Genomic DNA, 26115 nt, shown 5'->3' with positions numbered 1-26115 from the left:
TGAAGCAAGTTTCAAAACATACTCCAAGAATACTTAGTGACATGCATTCTTCAAAAACATGCACTTAGAATATGCCTTATTACAATTTAACAGAGCTTGAACATGCACACAGTTGTCCAAGTACAACAGTACCTTTTCTAGAAATGTAGTTTGTTTCCTTACTAACAGTTAAGAAATTAAATTAATGATGTTTTAATCAGACTAGTGGGTTATACTAGGATTCTCATCATTGTGTAACTTAGCACTCAGGTGCACTTACCATCGGCTTAAATGTTACCACTACTTCACAAGACATTCCAGCAGACATTTTGCCAGGTGGGTCAAAACTATGGAGATAATAAACATAAAACTCCAAATTAAAGCTATGCATGAAACATCCAGCTCCTATTCTGGTAACAATGGAAGATTTTTTTTTTTCCCCACTTGGATTAATTACTTAGAAAAGTCAGAATGAGTGACAGATTAATGAAAAGCTACAGAACCCTGCTGCAATGGTAAAACTACAAAGGATGATTCTTTATTGAGGCTTTACTCAGAAAGTCTTAAAGTGCTTTTAAAAGACAAGAATTATTGCCTTCATGCTACACACAAAGAAGCTGAGGCTCAATAATATCATCAAGAACAGGGTGGACCAATCGCCTATTCTAACAACTAGGCAGAAGTCTTCTCCCATTATCCATTTTGAGTGTTGCTCTGTAACACCTCCCCTGCCCAAACAGTAAACAAAGAGGGAAAATAAAGAAGGTAGCTGCAAACGATTAGAGAACGTGCTGCTTGCTGCAAACTGTATCAAAATTATCTTGAATAGAAACAGCCACTCGTTTCAATGCCTCATTTCATGGTCTCTGTGATGCAAGTAAAATGCCCATCAGAAGACAAGAAATCTCACAGCTGCACTCTGAATGAAATTAAGGCACTACTGGAGACCTATTCTGCCGGACAGAAACAGAAAGGAAGCTAGACAAAATAGATAACTAAATGTTGTTAGCCATGGGAATACCTAAGCAAACTGGGCCATACTGAAATACAGAACATACACGCTAATCACAATTTTATCAAAACAAAATTAAAACCAAACAAAAGCAAGATGAAACATTTTCAAAAAGGGAAACACTATTCAGAATTCAGGAGCTTAAAATGTGAATAGGGAAATAAGCATCTGTATACTGACCTTCAGAACAGATCACTAGCAGTTTCTCCTGAGAAAGGCTTTAAGTAATAGCTCCTTTATTTCAAATGTTACCTTGATAAAATATTTATGATTTAGAGCATAGGCTGCCAAACACACAAACACACACAGAACCACTATGCTAAGAACACGCTCCCATTGCGTGGGGATGTAATAATGCTCATTTTAACCACTAAAACATAGCCTTTTACTAGCAAATATAGTGTCCATCACTGATAACAGTTCTCAAGCATTATGTCTATAACTATCTGTGCAAGTGATTTAGAGGACAGCTGATATCATGACAGCTTAGATGTACTGGGTATTTTCTAAATACTTGGTAAAACTATTTTTTAACAAACAATTTATGTATGGTTCTACTTGAGAAGAGATAAGCATTATCTGTAAGATCAGTGCCTACAAATCTGAACTGTGCTGTTCAAATTGTTAGTAATATGACAATGGATAATAAGATCGATAGATTATTTTTGCTATCTATCTATCTATCTGGCAAATGTATGGGTAACCAATTTGAAAAAAATGGAATTCATTCATCAGACATTGAAAAATCATTGACTCATTCTATTCACAATATTTGATGTTTAATTTGTATTTGGAGAGTACTTTGAAAGGTAATTATAACAAGGAAAGACTTAGGCCTTTCAGAAAGAGTTGTTTCATTTTTCGTCACAAATCAGAGGTGCTGATTTAAAATATGCAACTGTCCAACATATTAAGTGAGGAAAAAAAAAAAATCAGTCTTTGAGAGCAGGAAAAAACTTTTTGTCAGAAGATAGTAGCTTCAGGCTTTGTAATAGAAATTAAGCATGTATTATAAGTGGGTCAAAATTAAATCCACATACCATAATTTCAAAACAAGCAAAAAACTACATTCATATTCAGCCGAGCACCAGAGCAAGTTTAAAAGCTTAAGTGCTCTGCTGTATCATGGTCAATTATGCATCTCCATTAGTCTGTGACTAAAGTGCTAAACATCTTTACCAAGATCTTTTACAGCAGCTGGATTCAGATTTTATAGCTCTCAAGTGATTACATTCAGTCAAGAACTGCACTATGTTCACATTCCAATGTACTTTTATAGGGACTAAGTGGGCAAGGAATGGCTTAACTATGCACCATAATTTTTCTTATCAAGCTAGCTAGGAATTCCAAGTGCAATCTATCACTACGAAGTGGCAGTGGGTAGTGAGCTGTAAAAGGATCTCTGGAGTAGGAAATCAGTTACTGCGATAATACAACTTGTTTATTTCACTGGGGTATGATTAAACAGTCACAGAAATTGTTTCTTCAGGTCAGTCAGCCATAAGAGTCGAAACCTTAACTTTTTATGTTAGCCAAATGAATTTCCTCTGATGTCTGCTATTCGTCAATAAGCTTCACTTACACACAAACAAGAGCTTTAGCATTTTTTCACTTTTAGGCTAAACTACAATCAATTTTTTTGTTTGTTTCACAGAGTTCCAAGTAAATATATTATTTTCTTGACTTCATTTTTTAGATAAAAGGCAAGTTGTGTAAAGTAGTATTTCATATTTCTAAAGGCTTGGAATATCTCCAGAGAAAGCTAGTCTCTGAATTATTCTTAAAAAGAAACAATTTAGGAATACTTCTATTTGTTTATTTACAAACAGTCAAATAAAATTATCAATATAGTTAAACTGAGATTAACTTGCAATCTCTCCCAACTGGACAGAGTACTTCATTATATAACCTGTCATCAGGATTATATGAATGGATTGATGGAAGGACCACAGGATTTCAATTTAAGTGCTCTTTGCTCTGAGATTTGATTCCTTTATTTCATCAGCTTCTTCACATTTAAACTTCAGCAGTAATCTGGAAATCAGTGTGAATCATGCTATGAAGGATGGCAGCTGGTGAAAGAGGTTTCCCTAGGCTCAAAGGCCCTTATCGTGGCCTAAAAAGAAGCTTGGGTCCTCTTTTACTTCTTTGTACCTACAAAGAGATCATTTTCCCCTTTTTAAAAGGGTCTGACATTTTTGAAAAAAGCTGTCTACTTGTTCAGGGCTGGCAGTTACCACAGGTCTACCTTGCTTTCCACAGATTAGGGACTGGTCCCTTGCTATCACCACTACAGAAACCAATGACATGCAGCTCAGGCTCAGTAAGCCTCTTACTCCTCAGCTCTGAGGCACAGTTCCTTTCCACATCGACCAAGAATGGAATATAATAATTTAGATGTATTTACTTGTCCTAGTTTCAGCTGGGATAGAGTTAACTGTCTTCCTAGTAGCTGGTACGGTGCTATGTTTTGAGTTCAGTGTGAGAAGAATGTTGATAACACTGATGTTTTCAGTTGTTGCTAGTAGTGTTTAGACTAATGTCAAGGATTTTTCAGCTTCTCATGCCCAGCCAGTGAGAAAGCTGGAGGGGCACAAGAAGTTGGCACAGGACACAGCCAGGGCACCTGACCCAAACTGGCCAACAGGGTATTCCATACCATGGGACGTCCCACCTAGTATAGGAACTGGGAAGTGGGGGTGGGGAATCGCCGCTCGGGGACTAGCTGGGTGCCGGTCAGCGGGTGGTGAGCAATTGCACTGCGCATCATTTGTACATTCCAATCCTTTCATTATTGCTGTTGTCATTTTATTAGTGTTATTATCATTATTCGTTTCTTCTTTTCTGTTCTATTAAACTGTTCTTATCTCAACCCCTGGGTTTTGCTTCTTTTTCCCCATTTTCTCCCCCATCCCACTGGGTGGCGGGGGGAGTGAGTGAGCGGCTGCGTGGTGCTTAGTTGCTGGCTGGGGTTAAACCACGACATTACTGAAATCTATTTAATTTGCTACAGAATATGGTTACATCTCCTGTTGCAGTACTAAGGTAAAACAAGCAACTATTCTACAGTTAATTGTACTTACCGAATACTGATGAAGTCCTTGAGCCATTCACTGACTCCCACTAGTCTGCAGAAGTTAACACTGTAGGATGCATTTATCAAAACTATCTTCTTTTTGTAGATTTGACCAACATCAAAATCCTTGTAATACCAAACATACCAGGTGGTGTGAATTACAGGAAGTAGCATTTACACATGTAAGGACAAGACCAACTACTTTACCACAGCTGTGCTCACAGTCCCTACTGGGATCACAGGCCTGTGTTCAAAGTATTGTATAATCCCATAAAGCATTGCCTTGCTCCAAACAAACCCGTTTAAAACATACAGCCTATAAAGCCAGGAACTCATGCTTCACGGTTGGGGCAACATTATCTGGGTTTGTGCACAGCTAATGCACCAAGCTGCTCTGTCTTTTCCTCCAGTGAATGTCAAAGACCTCATGTCGCATTCACGGTCTAATAGAGTTGTTAACAATTTAAGACTGCGTGTGGCAAAGACAATATAGATTTTTTGAACACAGAGCTAGGTGCCACTGTCTTCCAATGGAGGTCTGCTGTTTCAGTGCAAGGGACAGGCTCCCAGCTCCTAATAAAACCAGAACACCATGAAAGCTGTATACCTGGGCACATTCATTAACACACAGACAAGAAGAGTCCTGCAGGCTAACTGGCAGCAAGTTTCTCTGACACAGTTAGAAGACTTGTCTGATGCGCCACACTAGCAACCTTTTCAAGTACAGAGGAGAACTAGGCGTATTGTTATGCTTTCTCACAGTACACCTGTTAATTAGAATACAGAGATAAACTGCAGCTCCATTTCCTCGTGACCAGTACAATATGATGGTCACTTGCAAACTGAAATCTTAACTGGACTGTAGGCATGACTTCTTTAAGGACATTATTTTCTAGCAATAATGTATATACAAACAATACATAAGTAACAGTTAAGCTGCCTTCTAAAAGACATGGAACACAGTCTAACAAGACGTTTCATCATTTGCTCACCTTTCTGACAGTATTTAAATTCCCCTAAGTAAAGGAAGTATTTTATAATTTAGACTTAAGTAGTAAAATTAAGTAGTTTATTTAAGCTGACTATAACTTACCTAAGAGACTGCTAGAAAAAAAGGTGAATACAGTTTTAGGTTTGACTAGAGCTATTAAAAACAAGAATTTTTTTTTTCTTCCCAGTGCAACAGAATTTTGATCAAGACATTGGTATATACATACAGTAGATACATACATCTTCTTTATAGATCCTATGCAGAATGGCCACTAACCTTGAAATGAATGCAACTTGGTTTACTATAGAAAGTACATCCCTTACGTTCATGACCAGACCCTATTTGCTTCTGAAAAATTCCAGTTTGGAGCTCCTCCTTTTTTTTCTCAAAAATCTCTTCTGTCACTACCCTTGTAGCCAGCTGGTTTGGACCCATTTCTTCTTTGGATATCTAATAAGGAACATCAGTAAAAACCACCATGACTGTAAGTAAGTGTGATCACAGAATCCATAGCTCAAAGTAAAAAAGTCTGCAAATGGAATCTTTTAGTATTTGGCCAGCCTTTGTCTGTTTCTCTCCAGATCAAACTCAGCCTCCCAACTTCTACATGAAGAATTTAATTTATTTTCAGCTGTCTGTTGTGTAGCTTATCATCATCCCACAGTATGACATAGTGGTTTTAATGGGAGTATTAGCTCTTCTGCACTTAAAGAGTTTTTTCCCCTCAACTTCTTAAACAAATACCCATTCAGAAAAAAAGCAGCTAACTGCACTGGAACATTTCAGTTATGGCCCAGTGCTTCTTTCATGCAAGTCTATGAATATGTACTGACATTATTTCTTTTTGATTGATTATAAAGTCTGCTCTTAAAGGTCTTCTACATCTCAAAAAAGCAGAATATGCAAGTATACCTTGGAATAACATTTAAGATCTTAACTACACAATTCCACTCTATAAGACTGTATTATTTACTTCTGTTTAGAGTATAGAATACTACTACTTTGCTAGAAGATATGCTTTTCTTTGCCTAGTATGGTACGAAAAAAGTTGTCTCCACATAAAGGAAACTGTGTTGCCGACTCAACAGAAAGTCATGTTTAGTTTTTTTTAAACAAGTGTACATGATGTGATGTATGTCTTCACATATCTCTGAACTAGAATTGAAGTATTGTTTTCTCTTTAAAAGAACAAACACTACAAGAACAGGGTCAAACAGCAATTACTCTGATGATATTCTCACATCTGAGTCTCTACATCTACGTAATAAAGTCTGCATTTTAAATGCAAAATAGATAATTACTGTTTTTAAGCAAGGTTCCTAAAACAGCACTTGCCAGTGTCATTACTTCAGATATATATAATAACTAGAAAGGCAAATGAAACTTTTCTAATCCATTAAGATACTTTTATGGATACTGTCAAAATTTTGTGAAGGCTAATTTCACAATGGGTCAATTACAAAAGAATCTCATCCACTTTTTTTTTTCTTTTCTATTTCTAATAATAGGTATCACAACATTTACCTTGTGCAAGTCACATTCCTGACTCCAAAGTCCTGGGAACTCTGGTTCTACTAGGGTGTCGTCTCTCCCTTTCTCATCTTCACCACTTTCACAGAGCACATCATGGGGTATTTTTTCAGAAATCTCTCCTACAGAAGCAGTTCTCACATCAGCTGAGGAACAAGCTGTCCGAGACCACCACGACTTTTGTGAAAGAACATAAGTTTTGAAGATACAGTTAAAAATTACTAGAGGACAGTTACTTCAACAGTTAACAGTTTCGGAGATCTTTTAACACAAAAATGACAGGTCTATAAAGCTCAGAGGCCAAAGATGACAACTTAGGTCGATCCATTCTTAAGACACTGAATACTGACAAAATCTTATGTTAAAAGCATCTATATGACGTTAACTGTATACTATAGGAGGCTAGAAACTAGTCCTCAGGCATGAGAATACTGACTGTAGTTTCTGAACGTTTTGTGTATCACGTCATAACCAAGGACTTTGTTGTTTTGTTGTAGTATGACTATTTCTACCAAACACCTCTCCCCCACCCCTTTTCTTTTAAATACCTAAAGATTGCACGAAGCCACTAGTTTCATCAGGGAGTTCAATTCACTCCATCTCCATTTTCCAGGCCAGTACTCCCTGGAATACTGCACAGATAAAAAAAAACATCCAAGAAGCTGGAGAGAACCACTGTCTCCTTTCTAATACAGTGGAAACATTTCTCCTGTGCTGACAAACTGATCTGAATCTTTACTCAGGGATGAAGGTAATTAAACAGGAAGTGAGGGTACTTTGCGTGGTTTTTGATGCCCGTTGCAATTCATGTGTTTCAAAATTCACCTCTTCTTACAAATGCCCTTAAACCCCTGCCCTCTCCCACCTAACAGGACAATGTCTTTATTCATACAAGCACCAACACTCAAGAAAAAGGAGACTAAGTCATTAAGAGATCTAATGGAGAACTTACTCCCCACTCGTTCTGTACTGTCTGCTGTTTGGTTGTAGCCTGTGCTATTCACAGACCAAAGAATTCACTGCCCTGCACCTTTGACAAAAAATAAAGACAGTTAATTCTTAGGCCTTTGTTCACCTGTGATATTGCTCCAGCTGAATGTTTCCAGGTCTTCTCAATATATTGCCATGTTTTCATTCTCCACCGTAAAGAATCGTCAAGTTTACCACCACCCTTAATTGCCTTAGTACAGGACTGACTTTTTTTCTGCTTGTAAAGAGAAGCTTTTTCTTGCAAAATTTGAGATACAATCTCAATTTTTCTTGATTTTTGCAGTTCTCTAGAAGCTCTGTAATACAATGTTGTAAGAAATATTAAACCAACTGTTGTTTGCTAATAATATTAACTACAGTCCAGTTTCTTCTGAGCCTTTAAGCTAAACCATAAGTCTTTAAGTTGGGTGCAGTGGTAATTTGTGTCAAGACACCAGGCGATTCAGAGGCTATTTATACATTTTTGCGGACTAAATATACTCAATTACAGTGTTTTAGAAGTTGAGGAGTTGACAAAGCATACCAGTCATTGCTACTGAAAAGAAAGTTTTAAAATAATTTTCCTAACCTATAGTTAGCTATTTAAAGAAAACTGCCTATCTGAAATCCAATGGATTTAATAAAAGGGAGGAAGAATGGTTAAAGGTAAGGATGCAAGTACTGAACTTGGAAGATATGAACTCAAAGCTACTACAAATTCTATGACACACTGTGGGTAATGTGACAAAAGTGACAGTAGATAATTTAATCTCAGTTTTAATACCAGCAATTTAATACACAATTTTCTGCAACAAATATTACCCACACTAATGATGGCTTTTAATACAGACTTTCACCTCTTCAACTAATCCATATAAATAATTACTGATTCTAAATAAGAGCAAAGAAAATATCACCTCTCATTTAAATACAGGCTACTGCCTACTGAAGCACTTTAAGTAGCTTTAAGCTTAAGCCACTTTAAGCACATCGCCTCATGATGCCCCATTGCAGGAGATAAATGGCATTGTATTTACAACACATTTTTGGAAAATCATGGTACAAAGAAGTTAATCATGGTTACAACGACACAGCAATGCTATACCTAGTGCTATATGCCCCAGGTATAAAGCCATCCTTTGCTCCTATGATCAGTTCTTGTCTTTATGAATCTTTTTATAGGTGATATATAAATCAATGACATAATGGCTTTAATGACTGAAGAGCTATGTTCTTTTGCAGATAATTCAGAAGTATATATTCACCCTGAAATATACTCAGAGAAAACAGAATATCCCTTCACAGAAAAGGAGAAAGGCAGCCCTGGGAGAAATAACTAAGCAGTTCTTCAGCAGATTAGCAGGATGGTAGCTGAAATTAGAAAAGAACTGCTGTGAGGAACATGACATAACTAACGTTAAGACTAACAAACTGTGATCTCCCTTGGCCTGCAAAGGGAAACAGGGAAAGGGAGAAAGCAAGCAAGGTGAAAAGGATTAAAAACTTAAATAGATTTGGATATTTCCAGCAGACCTCTATGAACTAATATGATTATTTTATTAACACGATTTTCAGAACATATTTAGGGATAGCAGAAGTGCTGTTATGCAGCTGTCAAGACTGAAGCTTTATTTAATCAAAACTTAAGACTTACTGAACCTTTACTTTTTAAATCTCTAACATTTGCTACAGGTTACTGCCCTTGTAGCAGAGCCAGCATGCAGAAACACATACCTCAGCCACCCTGTTTGATATCTTAGCTCAAATTCATCTTCATATGTGGTTAAAAACAATAATTAAGCTTTGGACTGGAGCAGATGAGATGCAGGCACATACCTATCAACTTTGCTACAAAGGCAGAGGAGTAACTTCAATCAAAAAAAAGTACCTTGCTTCTGACCTTACTGCAGTGCAATGTTCCAGAGATTGTCTCTAAAAGCCTAAGAAAGCTATTCAATCTTTATAGGGAAAGTGTTCGGGAGATGCAGAAGTACAGTTACTTCAGGCATCCAGTTTAGGTTCACTGAATTTCCCTCCTGGAGTAGTTCATCTTCTTTGCACTACTCATAGAACATGGGATCCTAACTTTGGCTCTCTGAATAATACAGCTAAGCTAGAAGTTCAAGGCACTTTAAACAGACTATACAAATATCACAAATACAGAGTATAAGAATGAGTTCACTCCCTTGAGACAGCATCATAGATGTTATGTTTTCGGAATCTGATTCAGAGCTCCAATATATTCCTGCATGAGCACCAGTAAGCAGCTGAGGGTTTAACAAAGATATGAATACTTACTGTTTCTGTTTTTCATGCTCTAGCAGTCGTTTATGGAGAAAAATTTCCTTGGCAACATTGCCTCCTTCTGCTAGGATAGCTTCCCTCATTTTCATCTCCTGCTTCTTTGCCTCAAAGGCCATTGCTTTGTTCCAAACCTGGAGAGTTTGGAGTTTTTCCTATGAAGCCATACAAACCAGTTACATATTTGATTCACATATTAAAGAATATAAAACAGAGAATCTAGTGTTGGTCCCCTTATCTAAGTATAAATTTGTGGTAGATTTCTCTGAAGCAGAACTTATTGTTTTTAATATACAGAGTAGTCATGGTGTGCTGAGATGCAGAAACTCTGAAAAGGTCAGGGCTACTTCTTTACCCTTCTAGCCTTCCCTTGAAATGCTACTCAATGAAGCAATGTGAAAAGATACAGTTCTAACCAAATCGGTATTAAATTAAGATAATTCCTTCAGATTCTACAGAACATAAGTAGAAGAGCGAAGTAGCGTAGCTCAGAAAATTCTTAATTTACATTACTTAAATTCTTAGGTAACTGTTTTTCTTCCATGTTTTCTCCATATGAAGTATTTCTGCATTGGGATCCAAATAACTGGAAATGCTTCTGGCTGAGTTTTCAGAGAACTTACTTGTAGTATGCATTATTTTCAAGAGGGTTACCCTACCAGAACAACTAACTTGTTGACAGAATAAACTCCATAAGTAGATGTGTCAAAATCTGCCCATGCAAATCTAACACCATTACTCCTATAGTTAAATTCTCCCCGGTTTCAAGAGATTTGGTCAGTGGTCTGACAGCATCACACAACAATTCTGCAATGAAAGCTGAAATTACTTGCATTAAAACCTAGCAGTCTAACAAGTTAATTTCTTCATTCCCCATCTAAGCCACAGCAGCAGTACCCTATTGGAAGTTATGCTGTTTTTCAGGGAAAGCACAGCTTGTATCCTTCTCTCCATATGCTCCTGATTTTTCGCTTCTTCCTTTGCATTTTTTTCATGAATTCTGTAAGCAAAGTAAAATCTTTCAGGCTCATATCCTGGAAAGCTTTTAGTATTAGAATGTTTAACCTGACAAGTAGTAATTGTCAATGTCACCAAACATTCTTCCTGTAAGCCTCTGTGTTTACTATGATACTGGGTGTGGGTAAAGTGGAACAGTTGGAAGACTCTTCTATATATGGTACCACTCAAGTTACAAGTGCCAACAGGCTTTCAACTAGTTTGTTCAACAACTTTTTTTTTTCAATTTTGAATATGAAGAATGTGTTCCACATTATGACATATGTTTAGTTGCTAAAATAAAGTAAGAATTCAGGTGTTGCTCATATAACCAATATCTAAACAATTACGTAGTGAACTTTATATGAGCCAACCACTTGTACCCACACTAAAAATAAACCCTAGAAACTCTAAAAGCTAGAAATATGTGGGCATGAATCAAGCCTGAGACTATTCCAGCTAATATAATAATAAACTAGAAAAAAATCAGTAAGATCAATATATTTGATACATTACTCAGAGGAAAGAAAAAAAAAATCTATTTGGTTGTTTGTTTTTCTTAATTATTATAAGTTTGCACATGCCATCTAATGAAAAATAAACACAGAAACAGTACAATTATTTCAATCATTTTTTCATCAAAGTCCTAATATACAAGTAAAAGTAAGTAAATGTTCACAGTTTCTTTAGTAGCAATATAAATCAACACTACAGTAATTATATAAATATAAACCTATGAAGAGAACATTTAATTTACCATCAACCAGAAAAGAACAGGAGCACAAAGAAATGGCCTACCAACCAATTTTACCAGACAGCAAGCAAGCTTTTTTACCACATTTCAGAGGGAATATAGAATGGCAGAATGCAAGTTTCAAACCTGGAATTTAGTTATACTACTTCAGCTAATGACACACACATATGTAATAAAATGTTTCAAATCATTATTAGTGCCTACAAGTAATCAGACCCCTCTGCATCTCATCAAAAAGACAGTCCCTTCAGCTACAGGGAACCTGAAGACCACACTAGGACAGTAAATGGATTTTGCTCTTTCCAAGTCCTTCTGTGCCATGTAAGATTTGAATGCTTCACAGCACTGGTACTGTGGCAGAAAATTTCCAAGGTAACAGAAGACATGCCTAGCAGAAAAATGATTATTTTTCAAAGACTAAAGGGTAAAGTATTGTACACCAGAGAATATACAATGATAGAAAAAGAGTGAACAATAACCTTGCTATGCTTTTTCTCAGGAAGCAGACTGCTTTTTCATGGTTCCTTTTGGCATCTTCCAGTATTTTTTTATGCCTTTCTTCATATTCTTTCCGGGATTCCTCCTCTTTTCTACAAAACACAGGCAAACCAACAGTTGCAGCAGGACTAAGGAAATCTTGCTTCCAACACAATGACATCTAAGGGTGGGGCTGGGGAGTTTACTAATATGTGCTGAAATGAGGACATTAGTCTCCGCCCGCCACCCTCCCCTCCACCCCAGTCTCTTGTTTTCACAAAACCTATCGACAAATTGATAAACTAGCATCTGCTTTCTCCCCAAGAAATCTTGATGAACTTGATCGTAAGTTCAGAAGGTCCTGGTGGCCAACAACAATGCAGACACATGCAGTTAGTCTCATCTAATAAACTCCATTTCCTTAGACAAAAAGCATTCACAGTTTTTGTCTTTAGCAAGTTTATTTTCAGAGATCAGAAACCTTTACCTGAGTAACTGCAAGACTTTGGGCAATTCCTTTAATTCCATTTCATCATAAAATATTCCTGAAGCAACAAAACCCAGCTAAGAAACACAATACCACTAGTATTTGAATTAGCTAATCTTCTCAACACCTGAAACAGTGAATTGGCTAAAAATAATATGCAGAAAGGAAGCAGAGTCTGACTTATAGGCGCTTACTTTTCTCTAGACCGACGATTTTCTTCCGCTTGCAGTGCTGCTATTTTTTCCTTCCAAATCCGCACTTCTGCTCGTTCTTGGTATTGCATCTCTAGCTCCTCCTGATCCTTTTTAAGTTGTTCAAGGAGGATTTCATATTTTCCCTGCTCAGTTTCTATCTGCCACATCTCAAGCCTTTAAAAGCAAAGTATGAGCTGTTTTCACTGAAATACTGACATTCTTTCACTTACTTAAGGCTATTGAGTAGGTAAGGCTCTAAGGTGAAAATTAAAATCTAGCCATGCTTTGTTTTATTTTTTTAAATTATATTGTAAATCATATCCTGTTACTGACATAGGTATTGTACCTTTCAGACTTAAGGCTCATATCTAGTAGCGTATCTCATTTTAAAGACATTAAAAATACCGGTTTTAAAAAGAAAGTTAAAAAAATAAAGCTCAAGCCTCTGTTTCTCAAATTCTTGTTTGCCCAGAAGAAAAGACGAAAACCAAGAAAAATTAGAAAAACAGCTTTTTCTTCAACAGTAAATAACATCACGGAGACACCATAGCTTTTATTCTTCTGTGCTTTGCTGAAAGAATTTAGATATGATAGAGATACATATAAACAGATTAATATAGTGATTGCTAATCACACAATAAATGAGTCAAGCACTTCAAAGCTCTTATACAACACTGCAGCAGAACATACGCTATTCTGGTTAACCACTTGGTTAATCACATCTACAAACTCATGCTTGTGTTCTTCCTTTGATGTAGGGGCATTAGTAGTTGTACCTCTGTTGCCAAAATGTAAGCACACTCGCCTGTTGCCTTCTGCAAAAGACAGTTTTATTCTGTCTTATATAAATAAATAATTTAGTACGTGTGAACAGTTACAAGCAGCAATATTAGCTTAGCATAAAAATACACAGTACCCCTACAATGTCTCCATCATCCTCAATTTCAATCTTTTCCTTCATGCCCTATTAAAAACACTAAGAGGCATAAATTAGAAGTATTTATGCTCATTCAGAGATCAGTATCACAGACAGGTTTACTTTAGTTCAGCTTATTTTCCATTTACAGTGAGACCTGTTTAGGTGCACAACTTATACCACAGCAACCAATTTCCTAAGCAATGAACTGTTCAGGCTAAAAGTCGCTCTCAAGAGCCTTTGCCTTGCAATCAGCCTCACATGACCGCAAATGTAGTTCAGTATTTACAAGCAACTTCTGTAGTGATTGACTTTTGAATCTATTAAACAGCATATGAAGAACTTAATAAAGATTGACTCCCATCACACTGTTTTCTCATTCCCTCACTTACATGTTTTCTTTTAGTGTCAAACCAATTTTCAACTCAAAATCCTTCTCCTTCTCCAGTTCAGTGCACAGTCGTCTGTGCATTGCCTGAAGGCGGGACAAGGCTGCGCTGTTAACATTAAAAAGAAATGATCAGGAAGAAATTGGAACTAATAAAGATTTAAAAAAAAAATCCTCCCCCCCAAGATCAGCAACAATAAAAAATAGCTTTGAGGCTGAGATTTATGTATTAGAAATCCACTGATTTATGCAGTCTCTTATTTAGCCTTCTAAGTCTCCATTCTTCATTCAAAGGTATAGGTTTCTTTCAACTATTATACATTGGTTGAAATTTACAGAGGAGTATTTATTTCAAAAGCACGGACCAGCGGCTTAATGCGACTATTCATTTCTCAAGCTGATAAAAGCAGTAATTATTAACAAAAATAAGTTTAGGCAAACCTAGAGAACCTAGACTGATTTTGCTTTTAAAAAGGCATTACAATATTCCATGTACTTTGCCTAGAACGGCAGGGTTGCCACACAGTTGTTGATTATCCTTGGTCTTCTCCACCCAGGAAAACTAGCAGACAGCACACTACAGAATCAACAGACAGTGCACTGGCAATATTCAACATAAACTCCCTTCCTCAAAATGAAAATTGGAAATGATCTTCTACCTGCAGTTACTATTCTAACTTCAAAATTTTTGTATTGGGCATCAGTAATGCTAATGGTAGCTAGTATTTTCTTTATTGCTAAGACATGATACCTTCAAGCTTTATAAGCCGGAAATTTATCAAGTCTTTTTACTCCACTACTCACTTGCTAAATATAAGATTGTGAGCATTGCTATTTTTCTGCATATCTAGACCTCAAAATTTGACCCATCATAAGCATAAGAACTTCTACAATGCTTTTCTGTCTTTGTTGATTTCTGTTACTAGAACTGTCTCTTTGAGATCCTGAACAGGGAGTACTAGCACCCATCACAGGAGTCTCATTAGCATTCAACTCATCATTTTTTGTTAAAGCAGCTATTCCAGTTTGGCAGCTAACCTACCTTTATCATTCTATCATTCATCGATATACTAACTTGAAGATTAACACAGGTCATAAAATGCAGCTGTGAAGTTTGTTCACAATACACTGGTTCCTGGTACACAAGCCACCCACTTCTTTCTATTTAAACCAAATGTGAAGAGTACAGTAAATTGCCTCCCACTTTATAGCAAAAGTGTTTCAGAACAGCTCCTGTATGCAGAACTACTCCCGAAAGGCATTTGTACATTTCACAACATAAAACAAAAAAAGAAGTGGCATATATATCCATAAATCCCGATTGTAATAGTTACCAGAAGCAAAACCATGACCTCTAAAACTGCCATAGCACATTGGTGTTGGTTCATCATACTGAATAGAAGTGATGGAGACCCTGATAAACATAATTGACAGTAATGGGCTAGGCTGATTTAATAACATGTTGTTGTTATATTTTAAAATATATGCCTCTTTCCTATCCATTCCTAAGTTTCCACCTCTTTCTGCACTGGTTTACCTAACAGAGTATTACCTCTAGACCAGAAAGCACAGAGATCAATGATTCCCAAGCCAATGCACCATTATCCTTCACTTCAAAAGGAGGAATTATTGCTAAAAACGTCAGCCAGAAAGTGACTGCAAGATTAGCGTTCACTAGCATGGGAATGAACGCATTGTTCTGTTCTCTAGCTGAAAGTGCAATACCCTTGTATCAGAATAGCCTTCCAAGCTAATGCAGTTACATCTTAACCTGAGAATGGCAATGGGTTTCATCACTGATCTATTGACATCTTTAATATACATGCTCAAAAATTCTATCAACTTCTCAACAATAGGAAGAGATGAAAGCAGGAAAGTTTATCTCATTAATTACACACAGATAAACATAATGGATGCCTGTAATCTTTGGTACCCAGAAACACTCTCTACCTACACATTGCCAGCCTCCTCCTCTTTCTCTATTTCAATGTCTACACAATCCAGCTGCTTTGCTAGCATCTTGATCCGCAGTTGACAGGTACTCAGCTTGTCTCTGCAAGAAACAAACAGATTATTTATAGTTTATAAGTTCTTTACTCTTTCCGAAGAAACTCTTCCTTCTGGGAGCAAGATTCACAGCTAGGATTTCCTTCCTTCTCCCAACTCCCCACCACCATCCCACTTTTTCTTTTAAGATCTTACTATGAGGTTCTTCGGAAGCCCTTATTAATTTCAAACATTTTCTCCAAAAATCCAGAAAAATGTAACAAGAATTTATTTTGACTTCATCCATAGTTCAGATATATAAAAAATGACAACAGCATAAATGACATCTTTTTATATTAGCCTTCTTCAGCTATATTTGCTTGTAAAGAATATCTCTGTGACCTTAACATAGCAAAACACTCATAGCAGGTGCTTTTCTTAAAGTATGTAACTTCACCGATTCTAATCTACCATTTCTATTATAGTTAGGAAAATGTTTACAACAAATTTTCCACTTGATGTTTCCAACTGACTGTTGAACCAGCAGGATTGTGTAGACATCACTGAAAGGAATTAGGATCTAATTCTCCCAGACCAAACACCTCTTCTTTAACATTGATTATTGTATTTCATTTTTTCAAGTATGTAATTACCTTTACAAGGGTTTGGTCATATATTGGATATGTTATATTAAACAAGTGTTTACATCAAGTAACTTTAATGAAAAAATTCTATGAACTATGAATATTTATAACAGATACAGTATCACAGTATTTGATGGTGATTTATGCTGATTGAATATGTTCGCTTAAACACTAACCTTACTTTTTGGACCACAAGTTCCTTTTCTTTGGCTATGTCATTGAGCTCTTTTAGGTTCCTCTGTAAGGTTAATACGCAAACTCTATCTGTATACTTCACAGCCTGAACATTATTAACATCACCCAAATAGTGTTCCAAGCTTTCCCTTTGAATTGAAACACACGATTAACAATGAAAACATAATAAGGAATTGAAAAGTTATGTGAACTTTGTACATCATGCACTTATACATTTGTGGGTTAATTGTTTTCCGTTTTATTGTAGCCGCACTGTTACAAATATGACCAGTATAAATAAGGAAAAAAAAATGAACATAATCTGTACAAGAAGTTTACATACGTGCATTTAAGCCAAGACTTTTAGACTTGGATATCTGATGTTGAATATTTATACCCACATTTAATGCATTAATTGTATATCTTGGTTTTCAAATGCCTGTGGCTCCTCTTGATTATACCTAGGCTTTGCAAATTCTAGTTTTCCCAAACAATAGTTTAAAACTTCAAAGGGAACATTCTAAACTACTTTAAAACATATTATATACAGCTGATAAGTTGGTGGAGTAAGCTAATCTCTCTTATCATTTTGGTCTGCTTAAACATATAGCAAGAAGAGGTCTGAAGGTTTGGGTGGTTGGGGTTTTTTTAAATCATTTTGGTGTATTTTGAATTTCTCTGTTGATAATGGTAACACTGTTAACATTTACTGGTAGTAGGCATATGTCCTATGCAGCTTCCCACATACATATACTAATAAACATTATTTGAGCTTTTCATCATGCCTTATAACCCTATGCCAGGTCATTCCAGGGCGGAGACTAACAGTCTTGTCAAAGGTAAGCCAAACCGTGCATTGATCTTTGTGAACAGAGCAGCAACTACTTAAGGGCACATTCAAACCACTAAATTCCTTTTCATGTATGACCTCTGTTACATGTAAATTTATTTCTTCAGGAGAATAAATCCGCTGTACCACCTACTTGTAAAATCAGTGTAGTACTAATCTATCATCATACCAATTCTGTGCTAATTGACTTTACACAGCGGTACAAAGCTCTGTATATATTAAAAAACTTACAATCCAACACTGATATTCTTCAGCAGACAAACTTATCTTTTTCCAACAGCTCCTGAAGTTCTACAAGTACAGAGGGATATGAACACAACACTACATATTAACACGAAGAGCTGGCTGGGTTTTAGAAGAAACGTAAATTGGTTAGTGTAACGCTCCTTTGAGGAGAGCAATTAGCTCACATCAGTGTGGTGCAATCGTTGTGTTCTATGTACATACCTACAATTACTTCAGATTAAAAAGTGCCCAGAGCCTGTCTTTATCTTACTCAGCATATTGTTTTAACAGTAGTAACCAATTTATTTTTTGTGGAAAGGTCTATATTGCCTACGACTAATTTGACAAAAAGGTGCATAGTTGAATTGACCAAACCTTCTCTTGAAAAGGTAAGGTAACACTACAAAGGAAATTACTATTAGAACTGGTAATAAGTTATTTACATGCTAGAATCATATTTGTCTCCAACTCCTTCAGAAGTGTCCTTGTTTCCCATCTTGCCACCACCAGCCAACTCTTCTTCAAGCTTGTATTCTAATAGATATTAAAACAGCAACTTAAGAAAGAGACTTTGAACTTTAAAATGCAAAGCCCTAGTATACTTGCTGTCAAGTCAAAACATAGAGAATCAGAGATGACATTTTATAGCATTACTGCAGCGTATATAAAAAAAATTCATACAGCAAAACACACAGAACTACTATCGTACACCTGCAAACCAAACCAGGAGAGTGCTCTCTGCCTTCATTATGGAAGCCTCACCAACAATCCAATGTATGTGGAAAAAAACCCAAACAAGAATGGGGAAGGGGGTAGGCTAATGTATTGACAGGTTTTGGCCAACAGTCTAATACGTTTATCTTGCATTACCTTATCCTACTGCACTGTTGAGATACAAAATTTTTTAAAGTATTTATGTATCAAGAAAATGACAATGAAAGAATAGCCTAAGAACTCTTTTTAACATAAAGATCAGTATTCAGCGCTACACCATACATGTTAATCTGTAAAATAGTAGATACGTTGCCTCACGTACTATACCGAAATCTACCTCTGGACACAATTAGAGAAACTGGCTGCCTATTAAGAGGTATCTGGTGCCAGTTTAGATGTCTTAGGGTATCCAGTATCTTCATAGAGTTGAATCTGTGGAAGACCTATACCATTCTGGAGCCAGATGAGAGAGTCCAGAGCGCTTCAAGGGGCATTAGATGCCAAAGTATGCGCAACCGAATCAACTCCATACAGTCAAATATTAGATTTTTACCATCAATAACTCTGAATCAAAATGCCTGACAGAGGTAAAAAGTAGAGAATTTACTGCTACAGAAACAATGGGTTGGATTTGGATTAGTTACAGCTGTGTAGCGTAATGTTACAGAACACCTACTGGAATCATTGCATCTACGTGGAATGTCATCCAACCTTACAGCTGTACTGTTCTCATCTACGACGTTAGAAGACACCTTAATGTTAGTTTTTTTGTGAGTTACCAAAACAATTCATCATTTTCACCTTCCCAGTGTTCCTCCACATTAGAGCACTGTCCAGCTTTGTCTTCTTTTTCTTCCTCTTCCAGAAACGGTAAAAGAGATGTTTGCTCTTCTTCCTTACTATAACTGATCTCATTATCTTCCATACCGATAGTTCTTTCAAAACAACCAGGCTAAGAAAGAGAAGAGCGCATGGTTTACATATATAATCTTCAACAACTTGCAATAGTTGACTATTGTGAATAGTTGAACTTGCAAATGGTGACTATATCTTGAGATGAATTAATAGCATTCAGTAAATACTCAATGCATGTGAAATGATTGGATACAATCACAGACCTTTGTACTAATCACACATTTTGAGTATCAACTTCGATAAATCTCTCATAGAAAAGAAAGGACACTGCCATTTTTAATTTTTTTTTTTTTTAATAACAATCAGTTCAATAATAAAACAAACTTTCTGAATGTATTTTATCCACTTAGGCAACCACTTTACTCGGAACGATTAGGGAACAACTCCAACAAACACTACTTGTTCTTGTGTGTTATGCAGTTCTCCAATGTTAAGTAAACTGTTCTCAAATGTTGATACAATTTATTAGAATACAGTAAATTGTATCTGTCATCTAGAATGAGTTATTACCACATGGTTGGGCATTTCATCAATATCTGACTCAGAGACTTGTACATGTGATTAATTTTAATGAATGTGGTGGCTCGGCTTTGGGTTCATTTATGTAAATCCTTTCGCATAACTCTAAAACATAAACTAGAAGAGAATAGCTATTTTCTCTAGTTAAGGAACAGAGAAAATACACCATGGAATTTGAAATATGGAACAGACCAACTAAATGATAAGAACCACCTTCACACCAAGACAGAATTCCTACACGGGGCTATGGTTGATTTAAGGAAGTTAGTGGCACTAAAAAGCAACACAAACATAAATGAGCTGCCAATGCACCAGTAGTAACCCAAATACTTTTTGCTAAGGCACTGCACTGTCAGGTAGTACAACTCCCAGTGCAACAGAGCTTTGCTAAATTAGGCCAAAATCTACAGTACGGTAGAAGGCCCAAAGGCCTTCCCTAAGGAAGACGCAAGCCAGGCAGCGAAAGCCACATCGCTTCCGCGTCCCAGACCACCACATGGCACCTGAACCTCGCCTCGTCAAAACACCATCTCGACCTCGGATTCCCGCCACATCCCACCAACACCACACTCAACTCCACGCTACGGGACACCACCCTGCAAACTGCCAGAAGCCCGCCCCGGGGCCGGCAACACCTCCCTCACCGGAACGTCTCTCTGCTAGCAGCCGCTCACGGGTCAGCCCGCCGAGCGAGCCGGGACCGGGACCGGGACCAGCCCGACGGCCCACAGCGGTGCCCCCCGCGCGGGGCCGAGAAGACGAGACGCCATCACGGGGACCACAACGCCTGCCTCCCTCCCGCGGAGGAGGACAGGACAGGACAGGGCCGGGCAGGGCTGGGGGACCGTTCCCGGGACCCCCACCCACCGTCCGGCCGCGAAGAAGCGCTCCACAGGCCGCGGAAAAACGCTCCACAAGCAGCGGCCCACCCCGCCACCACACCGCTCCCTGTCTCCGCGCCTGCACCCGGCGGCCGTTAGATCCGCTGCCACGGCAACGGAGCAAACCACCGCGAAGGGCGCGGCAGGGGCGCCGGAGAGAGCCCGCCTCCTGTCCGGGTTCCCCGCAGCCGCTGAAGCAGGGCGGAGGTGCTTGGCGGTTCCCTGTGCTCCCCCCCCCCCCCCCCTCCGCCCGGCGGGGTGGTGCGTGCCGGGGCGGTCGGCGGGAGCGGCCCGCCCGCAGGCCGTGGCCTACATTGGGAAATGGCGAATCAATGTAGGGTGAGCGAATTCCTGGTTCTAAATTCTCGCTTCTAAATTTGCACCCTTGTAAGCACGCAGAATTACAAGATGTAGGGCGGATATTCATGGGTTTATTCAAGCCAATGAATTACAAAGATTTGAACCAGCTGAGCGGTTGATCAGGGTTTTGTTTTTTTTTTTTCCCCCTCACTTGACGATTATTTTATTTTTAGTAGTGTAGGTTAAAATATGAACTACTATGAAACACAACGTTTTTCCGGCTTTGATTGGCAAGGCTTTTTAATACATTTTTGTGAGCTTTTGACGCGCTCTCTAATATATAAGAGGATGACTGATTCTTCAAAAATACGGCGGCATTAACGCTTCCATCGCACTAATGTGAATAATTGCAGAGGCGGGAGTACTCGTGACCCCTGTTTAGCCTATCTTGGCCATCTAGTTGGGGTGATTGCAGGTAACTGAAATCAGAGAAATTGTCAGTGAACTTTCAGCTTAGTATTTGTTCTACATACATTTATAAATTTTAGCAAGTTGGTGGCACTATGATTGAAAAAAATCTTTTTGGTGAATTCACGTGACCTTCTGCAATGCAGAAAACATATGGATTTGAGGTTGGAGCACGCACATTTTAGAGTACTGAAGATTGCCAAGTTTCAATCCAGAATGAAGCTGTCTTAAATGTCTTCTCAGAAATAAGCCTGTACTATTCTGACAATAGGATGTCACCATTAGTTACTAATTAAAGGTTATTACAGCAAAAATAATGTGTACTGATCACGCCGCCCATTTATAATGCCACACTCTGAATGCTTCCTCTAGCTTCAGCAGCAACTGCAGGTTTTGAGGTTCCTTGTAACACTTCAATAATCATTACAAGTATGCACAAAATCACTAAATGAACAAGTATTTAGATGATATTTCAGTAATTTACATAGTAAAGCCAAATATTTATGAAAGGTGTTTCAGTTGGACTATGCTGTTCTTCAGAGGAATCTTCTGAACCTGCGTGTTTGCTACCATGCGTTCAGTTACCAGGTTTTAGCTCTTAACTGATAATTAACTAGGTTTCCTTTCTACTCTCTTCCATGTATTACCTTGACAAAGTTAAGGAACAGTGCAGTTCGATTCACAGAAAAGCAGATTCTTGTCCCCTTATTCTTGGCACTAGGCCTAAATGACATGCTAGAGAAATTCAGCTATTCAAAGCAATTCAGTTATTAAAATACTGGGACATCATTCTTTAAGCGGAGCTCTATACCAAAATACACACTGATCTGTATATAGAGACGGAAGGCATTCTCGGATTTATTTAATTGAAAATGTTCCTCGATTGTAAGCAATATTTCTGTAATTTTTTTATAGTTGCTATAAGAAGTAAGGTCTAGTTTTTTGATACCATGCATATAAGCACATGCTGCTAATCTAAGTATTTATTTCCACTGGCACCCACAGTATACCGTATATATTACTCACAGTGACCAATTCATTGTCCTACACTTATGCTGTAGGTCCTCATTCTTTAGAAATATATGGACATTCTTAGCTCTATAGATGGTGCAATCTGGATTTTATGGCATCTATTCATATTACATAAAACAAATTACATACAGACATTTGCAGGATTAAAGCTACAAGATGTAGGCTAAAAATATGCAGTGATTAACTGTATAGCTCTCTCTGCAGATCTAGAATAGATATAACTGTTGTTAACACTTAACCTGCCAGTTCTCACACTTCTATCGTCAGGATGTAAAAGATCCAAGCATGTTTTTTTCCCTCAACAAAACACTTGTAAGAATACCTGGCAATATCACTGATTTTCAGTTTCCTGTGATATTTTTATCGGGGTATTTATTCAGTCCCAGTTTACAACTGTTTGGGTGACATTCACAACAACATCAACACAAAATGATAACTGTAGTTTTAGCAATAAATAAACATGAGTTTAACCTCTAAGTTTCCTAAAAACCTAACCAGCACTTGAGTCAAAAAAGAATAGCTGATTTGTAACTTTGGTGTAAACCATAATGGATTACAACCACTGTTGCAGCCAGAGACATAGCATTCGGAGATGATTAGAAACTGAACCGTTGTTCCGTAGGAAATGTTGACGTAGTATTCACTCTGAACTGGAAAAAAGTTCAAATTGCTAATCCAATTTAATACAGAAATACCAGGTGTTTTGTTATTAAAGTTTTACAGCAGCCCCCTTCCAATCAGCACCAGTCATTTCAGAGTGGACACTACCAGTTACATCTAACTGCATGATTTCCTGGCCACTGGTCATGACTTTGTGTCAGGTGAATAATTTGTCACTAGGGAAAGGCAATCTGAATTTTTATCTCCCATATAGATGCGAGAAGAGAGAAGAACCCGCAGTTCCTCTGAGGATGGTAAATTATGGCTCCCCAGACAAGTTCTTATCTCCCAGTCCACAACTTACATCTATCAACTTAAAGTCAGTGAATCTATTCCAGCTTTAAGCTCCAGGAGATGTACAAAAAGGCATTGGTTGATGCTACTCTTCTAAATTTTGTAGGTACTGACCACCAGTGATACATCTCTGAGAAACTGGTAATGGAGCAAGCATGTATAAATTAAAACCCTGCTGTTTTCTTACTGTGAAGTTAAATTTAGCGGCATTTCAGTGAAGTTACTTTAGTTCCACTTCATGACGGTTTGAAACTTAGTGGAACTGGACAGTTCAGTTTGCTATATGGCTACATACTGTGCTTCTACAGGCAGTTGGTATTTCTTTTCTGAACGTTTCCAAGGTGACAGTAGCTCATATATGGAGCTTTCTAGCTTTTAGGCAGGAAGACATGCCAATAACGGAATCTTGATTTTTGCGGTGCAGTTCATATCAGATTACATAAAACAACTTCGCTGCCCCTATTCTATGATATGGATCAACGTTGGACTGTAAACAATGGCAAAACATTGATAAGCATCATTACCAATGAGTCATCCTTACAGATGTAGTAAGAAAGAATGAGAGGGGCATTCGCTATCAGAGCACTCCACAGAGCAAGGACCAGGGATGAGATCAGCTGGGAGGGCACCACTGAGAGCAACACATCTGGAGTAAAATAATCATCTCCAGTCCTGGAACTAGCCCTGCCTCAGGGGCAAAATGGTGAGTTTCATCCCAAATCTGTTGCACAGAGAAAAGAAAAAGAGGGCAAAGTGTCTGGCCGCACTGCGCTTTCTGAATATCAAAAAAATCTATGCAGACTGAGGGAGGAACTGGATGTTCTACAGAACATTTGGAAACAGATAAAACTAGATTTCTCAGCCAGTGCTTTGTGAAAGGTGAAAGGAAAATTAATGTTGTGGTTATACTGATATTTATTCAATACAGACACATTTGTGTTGGGGCCACGGGACATTCATACAGTGCCAGTATGATATTCCCAAATCTCATTTATAAAAATAGGTATATGTTTGTAATTTACGTATCTAGAGACATTTGGTGACATTGCCACAACAGTCTTTCACGAGCTGTTTGTGTGGAATCGTGGGAGAGTGAAACCAATTATCCGTGTGGTATATTTTTTGCCTCTAAAAATTAAATGTGACAATATGACATCTTTACTTTGCTGGCAGTAAAACCACCTGTCCTATTTAGAAAATGCTCTGTTAAGAATATCAGGTAATGCAGTGCAACTGTAAAATAAGTTTAAATATTGTCCTTTTGATATGCTCTCAAAATCCTGAGGTAATAAAGGACTATGAAAACTTGTTATTTGGCCCAAATCACTGAGCATGTTTCTCCTCAATCCCATCAAATTATGCCCTCCAATAAATTATTTTACAGTAGCAGTTACAAAAGTATGGATGACTATGATCAGGAAAAAGTCACACCTGTTACATGTTCCAGAAGAAAAGTACTTGACAGATTTCGAAATGGGGGTTTCTGGTTTTAGTTATAGTAAAATATTACTTCAAAGTTGTGACCTTTGCTTCCTACTTGAGAAAGGGTAAATACTTCAAAAATTAGTAATTGTTAATATAATAACTAATAATATTGTCCAGATATGGGCAGAGCCCATCAACTTTTGACAGACTGACACGGTCAGATAATACGGGAATACTGACCTAGGTATCATGTCGGTCACTGTTACATTGCTTTGCCAGATCTACTCTAGCTTTATGTGTACAACAGCAAAGATGAAAGTTTGTTCCAAACTGTGTAACTCTGGCCTGACAACCTGGTCATGTTGGAACATGGTTTGATCCCATGCAGTCTCTGACGATCGATCTGAGCTCCATATGCAAGGTCAGATCATAGGATGGGTATTTTCATAAAAGCTAGTGCCTGCAGCCATACGGATTGAGGAGAGGTAGTAATTTAGTAGAGTGACAAAAAGGCTTAAGAAACATTTAGTATCATGGGCCATCTTTTTAAGAATACTTGACAGTTCCAAGCCAGTAGCTAAAGGAAAGCTTTAATTCTTTTCAAGAGGATTAGATGAGAAAGATTTGGGCAGCTTATTTATTTTGTTTTGTTTTGATGTTTTAATAGCAATTTCAATTGTTTTTTAATCTACCTCTTGAGCAATTTTAATCTGTTATTGACTGTAAAGAGTTTGGGATATTCTGCTAGAATTGTAGGAAATTAAATATATTGTTGATCATTATTATTTTATCCCCTCTATTCCCTTTGGCTAATAGGAATTATGAATTTTGAGGGGTGTGTGTGTACATATATATATATGTGTATATATATGTAAGAGCCTGTTTTGCTTAAATATGTATTTATATGCAGAAACCACTAAAGCCAAGGCTGAATGACCTAGCATTTGTCCTTCTTCTA

General features: G+C 37.6%; 1 protein-coding gene across 10 annotated transcripts in view; it reads right to left on the bottom strand.

Annotated features, from left to right (window-relative positions):
• Positions 1-26115, bottom strand: part of CFAP74 (cilia and flagella associated protein 74) — a 94205-nt gene that overhangs the window by 29896 nt on the left and 38194 nt on the right. For 2 of the 10 annotated variants that reach the window (XM_030017581.2, XM_030017585.2), the window contains exons 1-15: positions 20612-21090; positions 19465-19615; positions 18393-18483; positions 16877-17023; positions 16025-16123; positions 14075-14179; positions 12767-12940; positions 12088-12198; positions 10756-10858; positions 9856-10013; positions 7664-7874; positions 6583-6765; positions 5335-5508; positions 4075-4193; positions 260-326 (exon numbers count right to left, since the gene is read on the bottom strand). In XM_030017581.2, coding sequence (XP_029873441.1) covers positions 260-326; positions 4075-4193; positions 5335-5508; positions 6583-6765; positions 7664-7874; positions 9856-10013; positions 10756-10858; positions 12088-12198; positions 12767-12940; positions 14075-14179; positions 16025-16123; positions 16877-17023; positions 18393-18483; positions 19465-19588 — 1866 coding nt within the window. In that variant the 5' untranslated portion in view covers positions 19589-19615; positions 20612-21090. Of the gene's footprint in view, positions 1-259; positions 327-4074; positions 4194-5334; positions 5509-6582; positions 6766-7663; positions 7875-9855; positions 10014-10755; positions 10859-12087; positions 12199-12766; positions 12941-13682; positions 13743-14074; positions 14180-16024; positions 16124-16876; positions 17024-17955; positions 19616-20611; positions 21098-26115 lie in introns of those variants that run through there. The other 8 variants (XM_030017582.2, XM_030017583.2, XM_030017584.2 and 5 more) reach the window with 8 other exon arrangements.

Source organism: Aquila chrysaetos, chromosome 6, assembly GCF_900496995.4.
Source record: "Aquila chrysaetos chrysaetos chromosome 6, bAquChr1.4, whole genome shotgun sequence".
NCBI classification, from domain to species: Eukaryota; Metazoa; Chordata; class Aves; order Accipitriformes; family Accipitridae; genus Aquila; species Aquila chrysaetos.
Note: the sequence above shows the minus strand (reverse complement) of the source record. Positions and strands in the feature narration are given on the sequence as shown.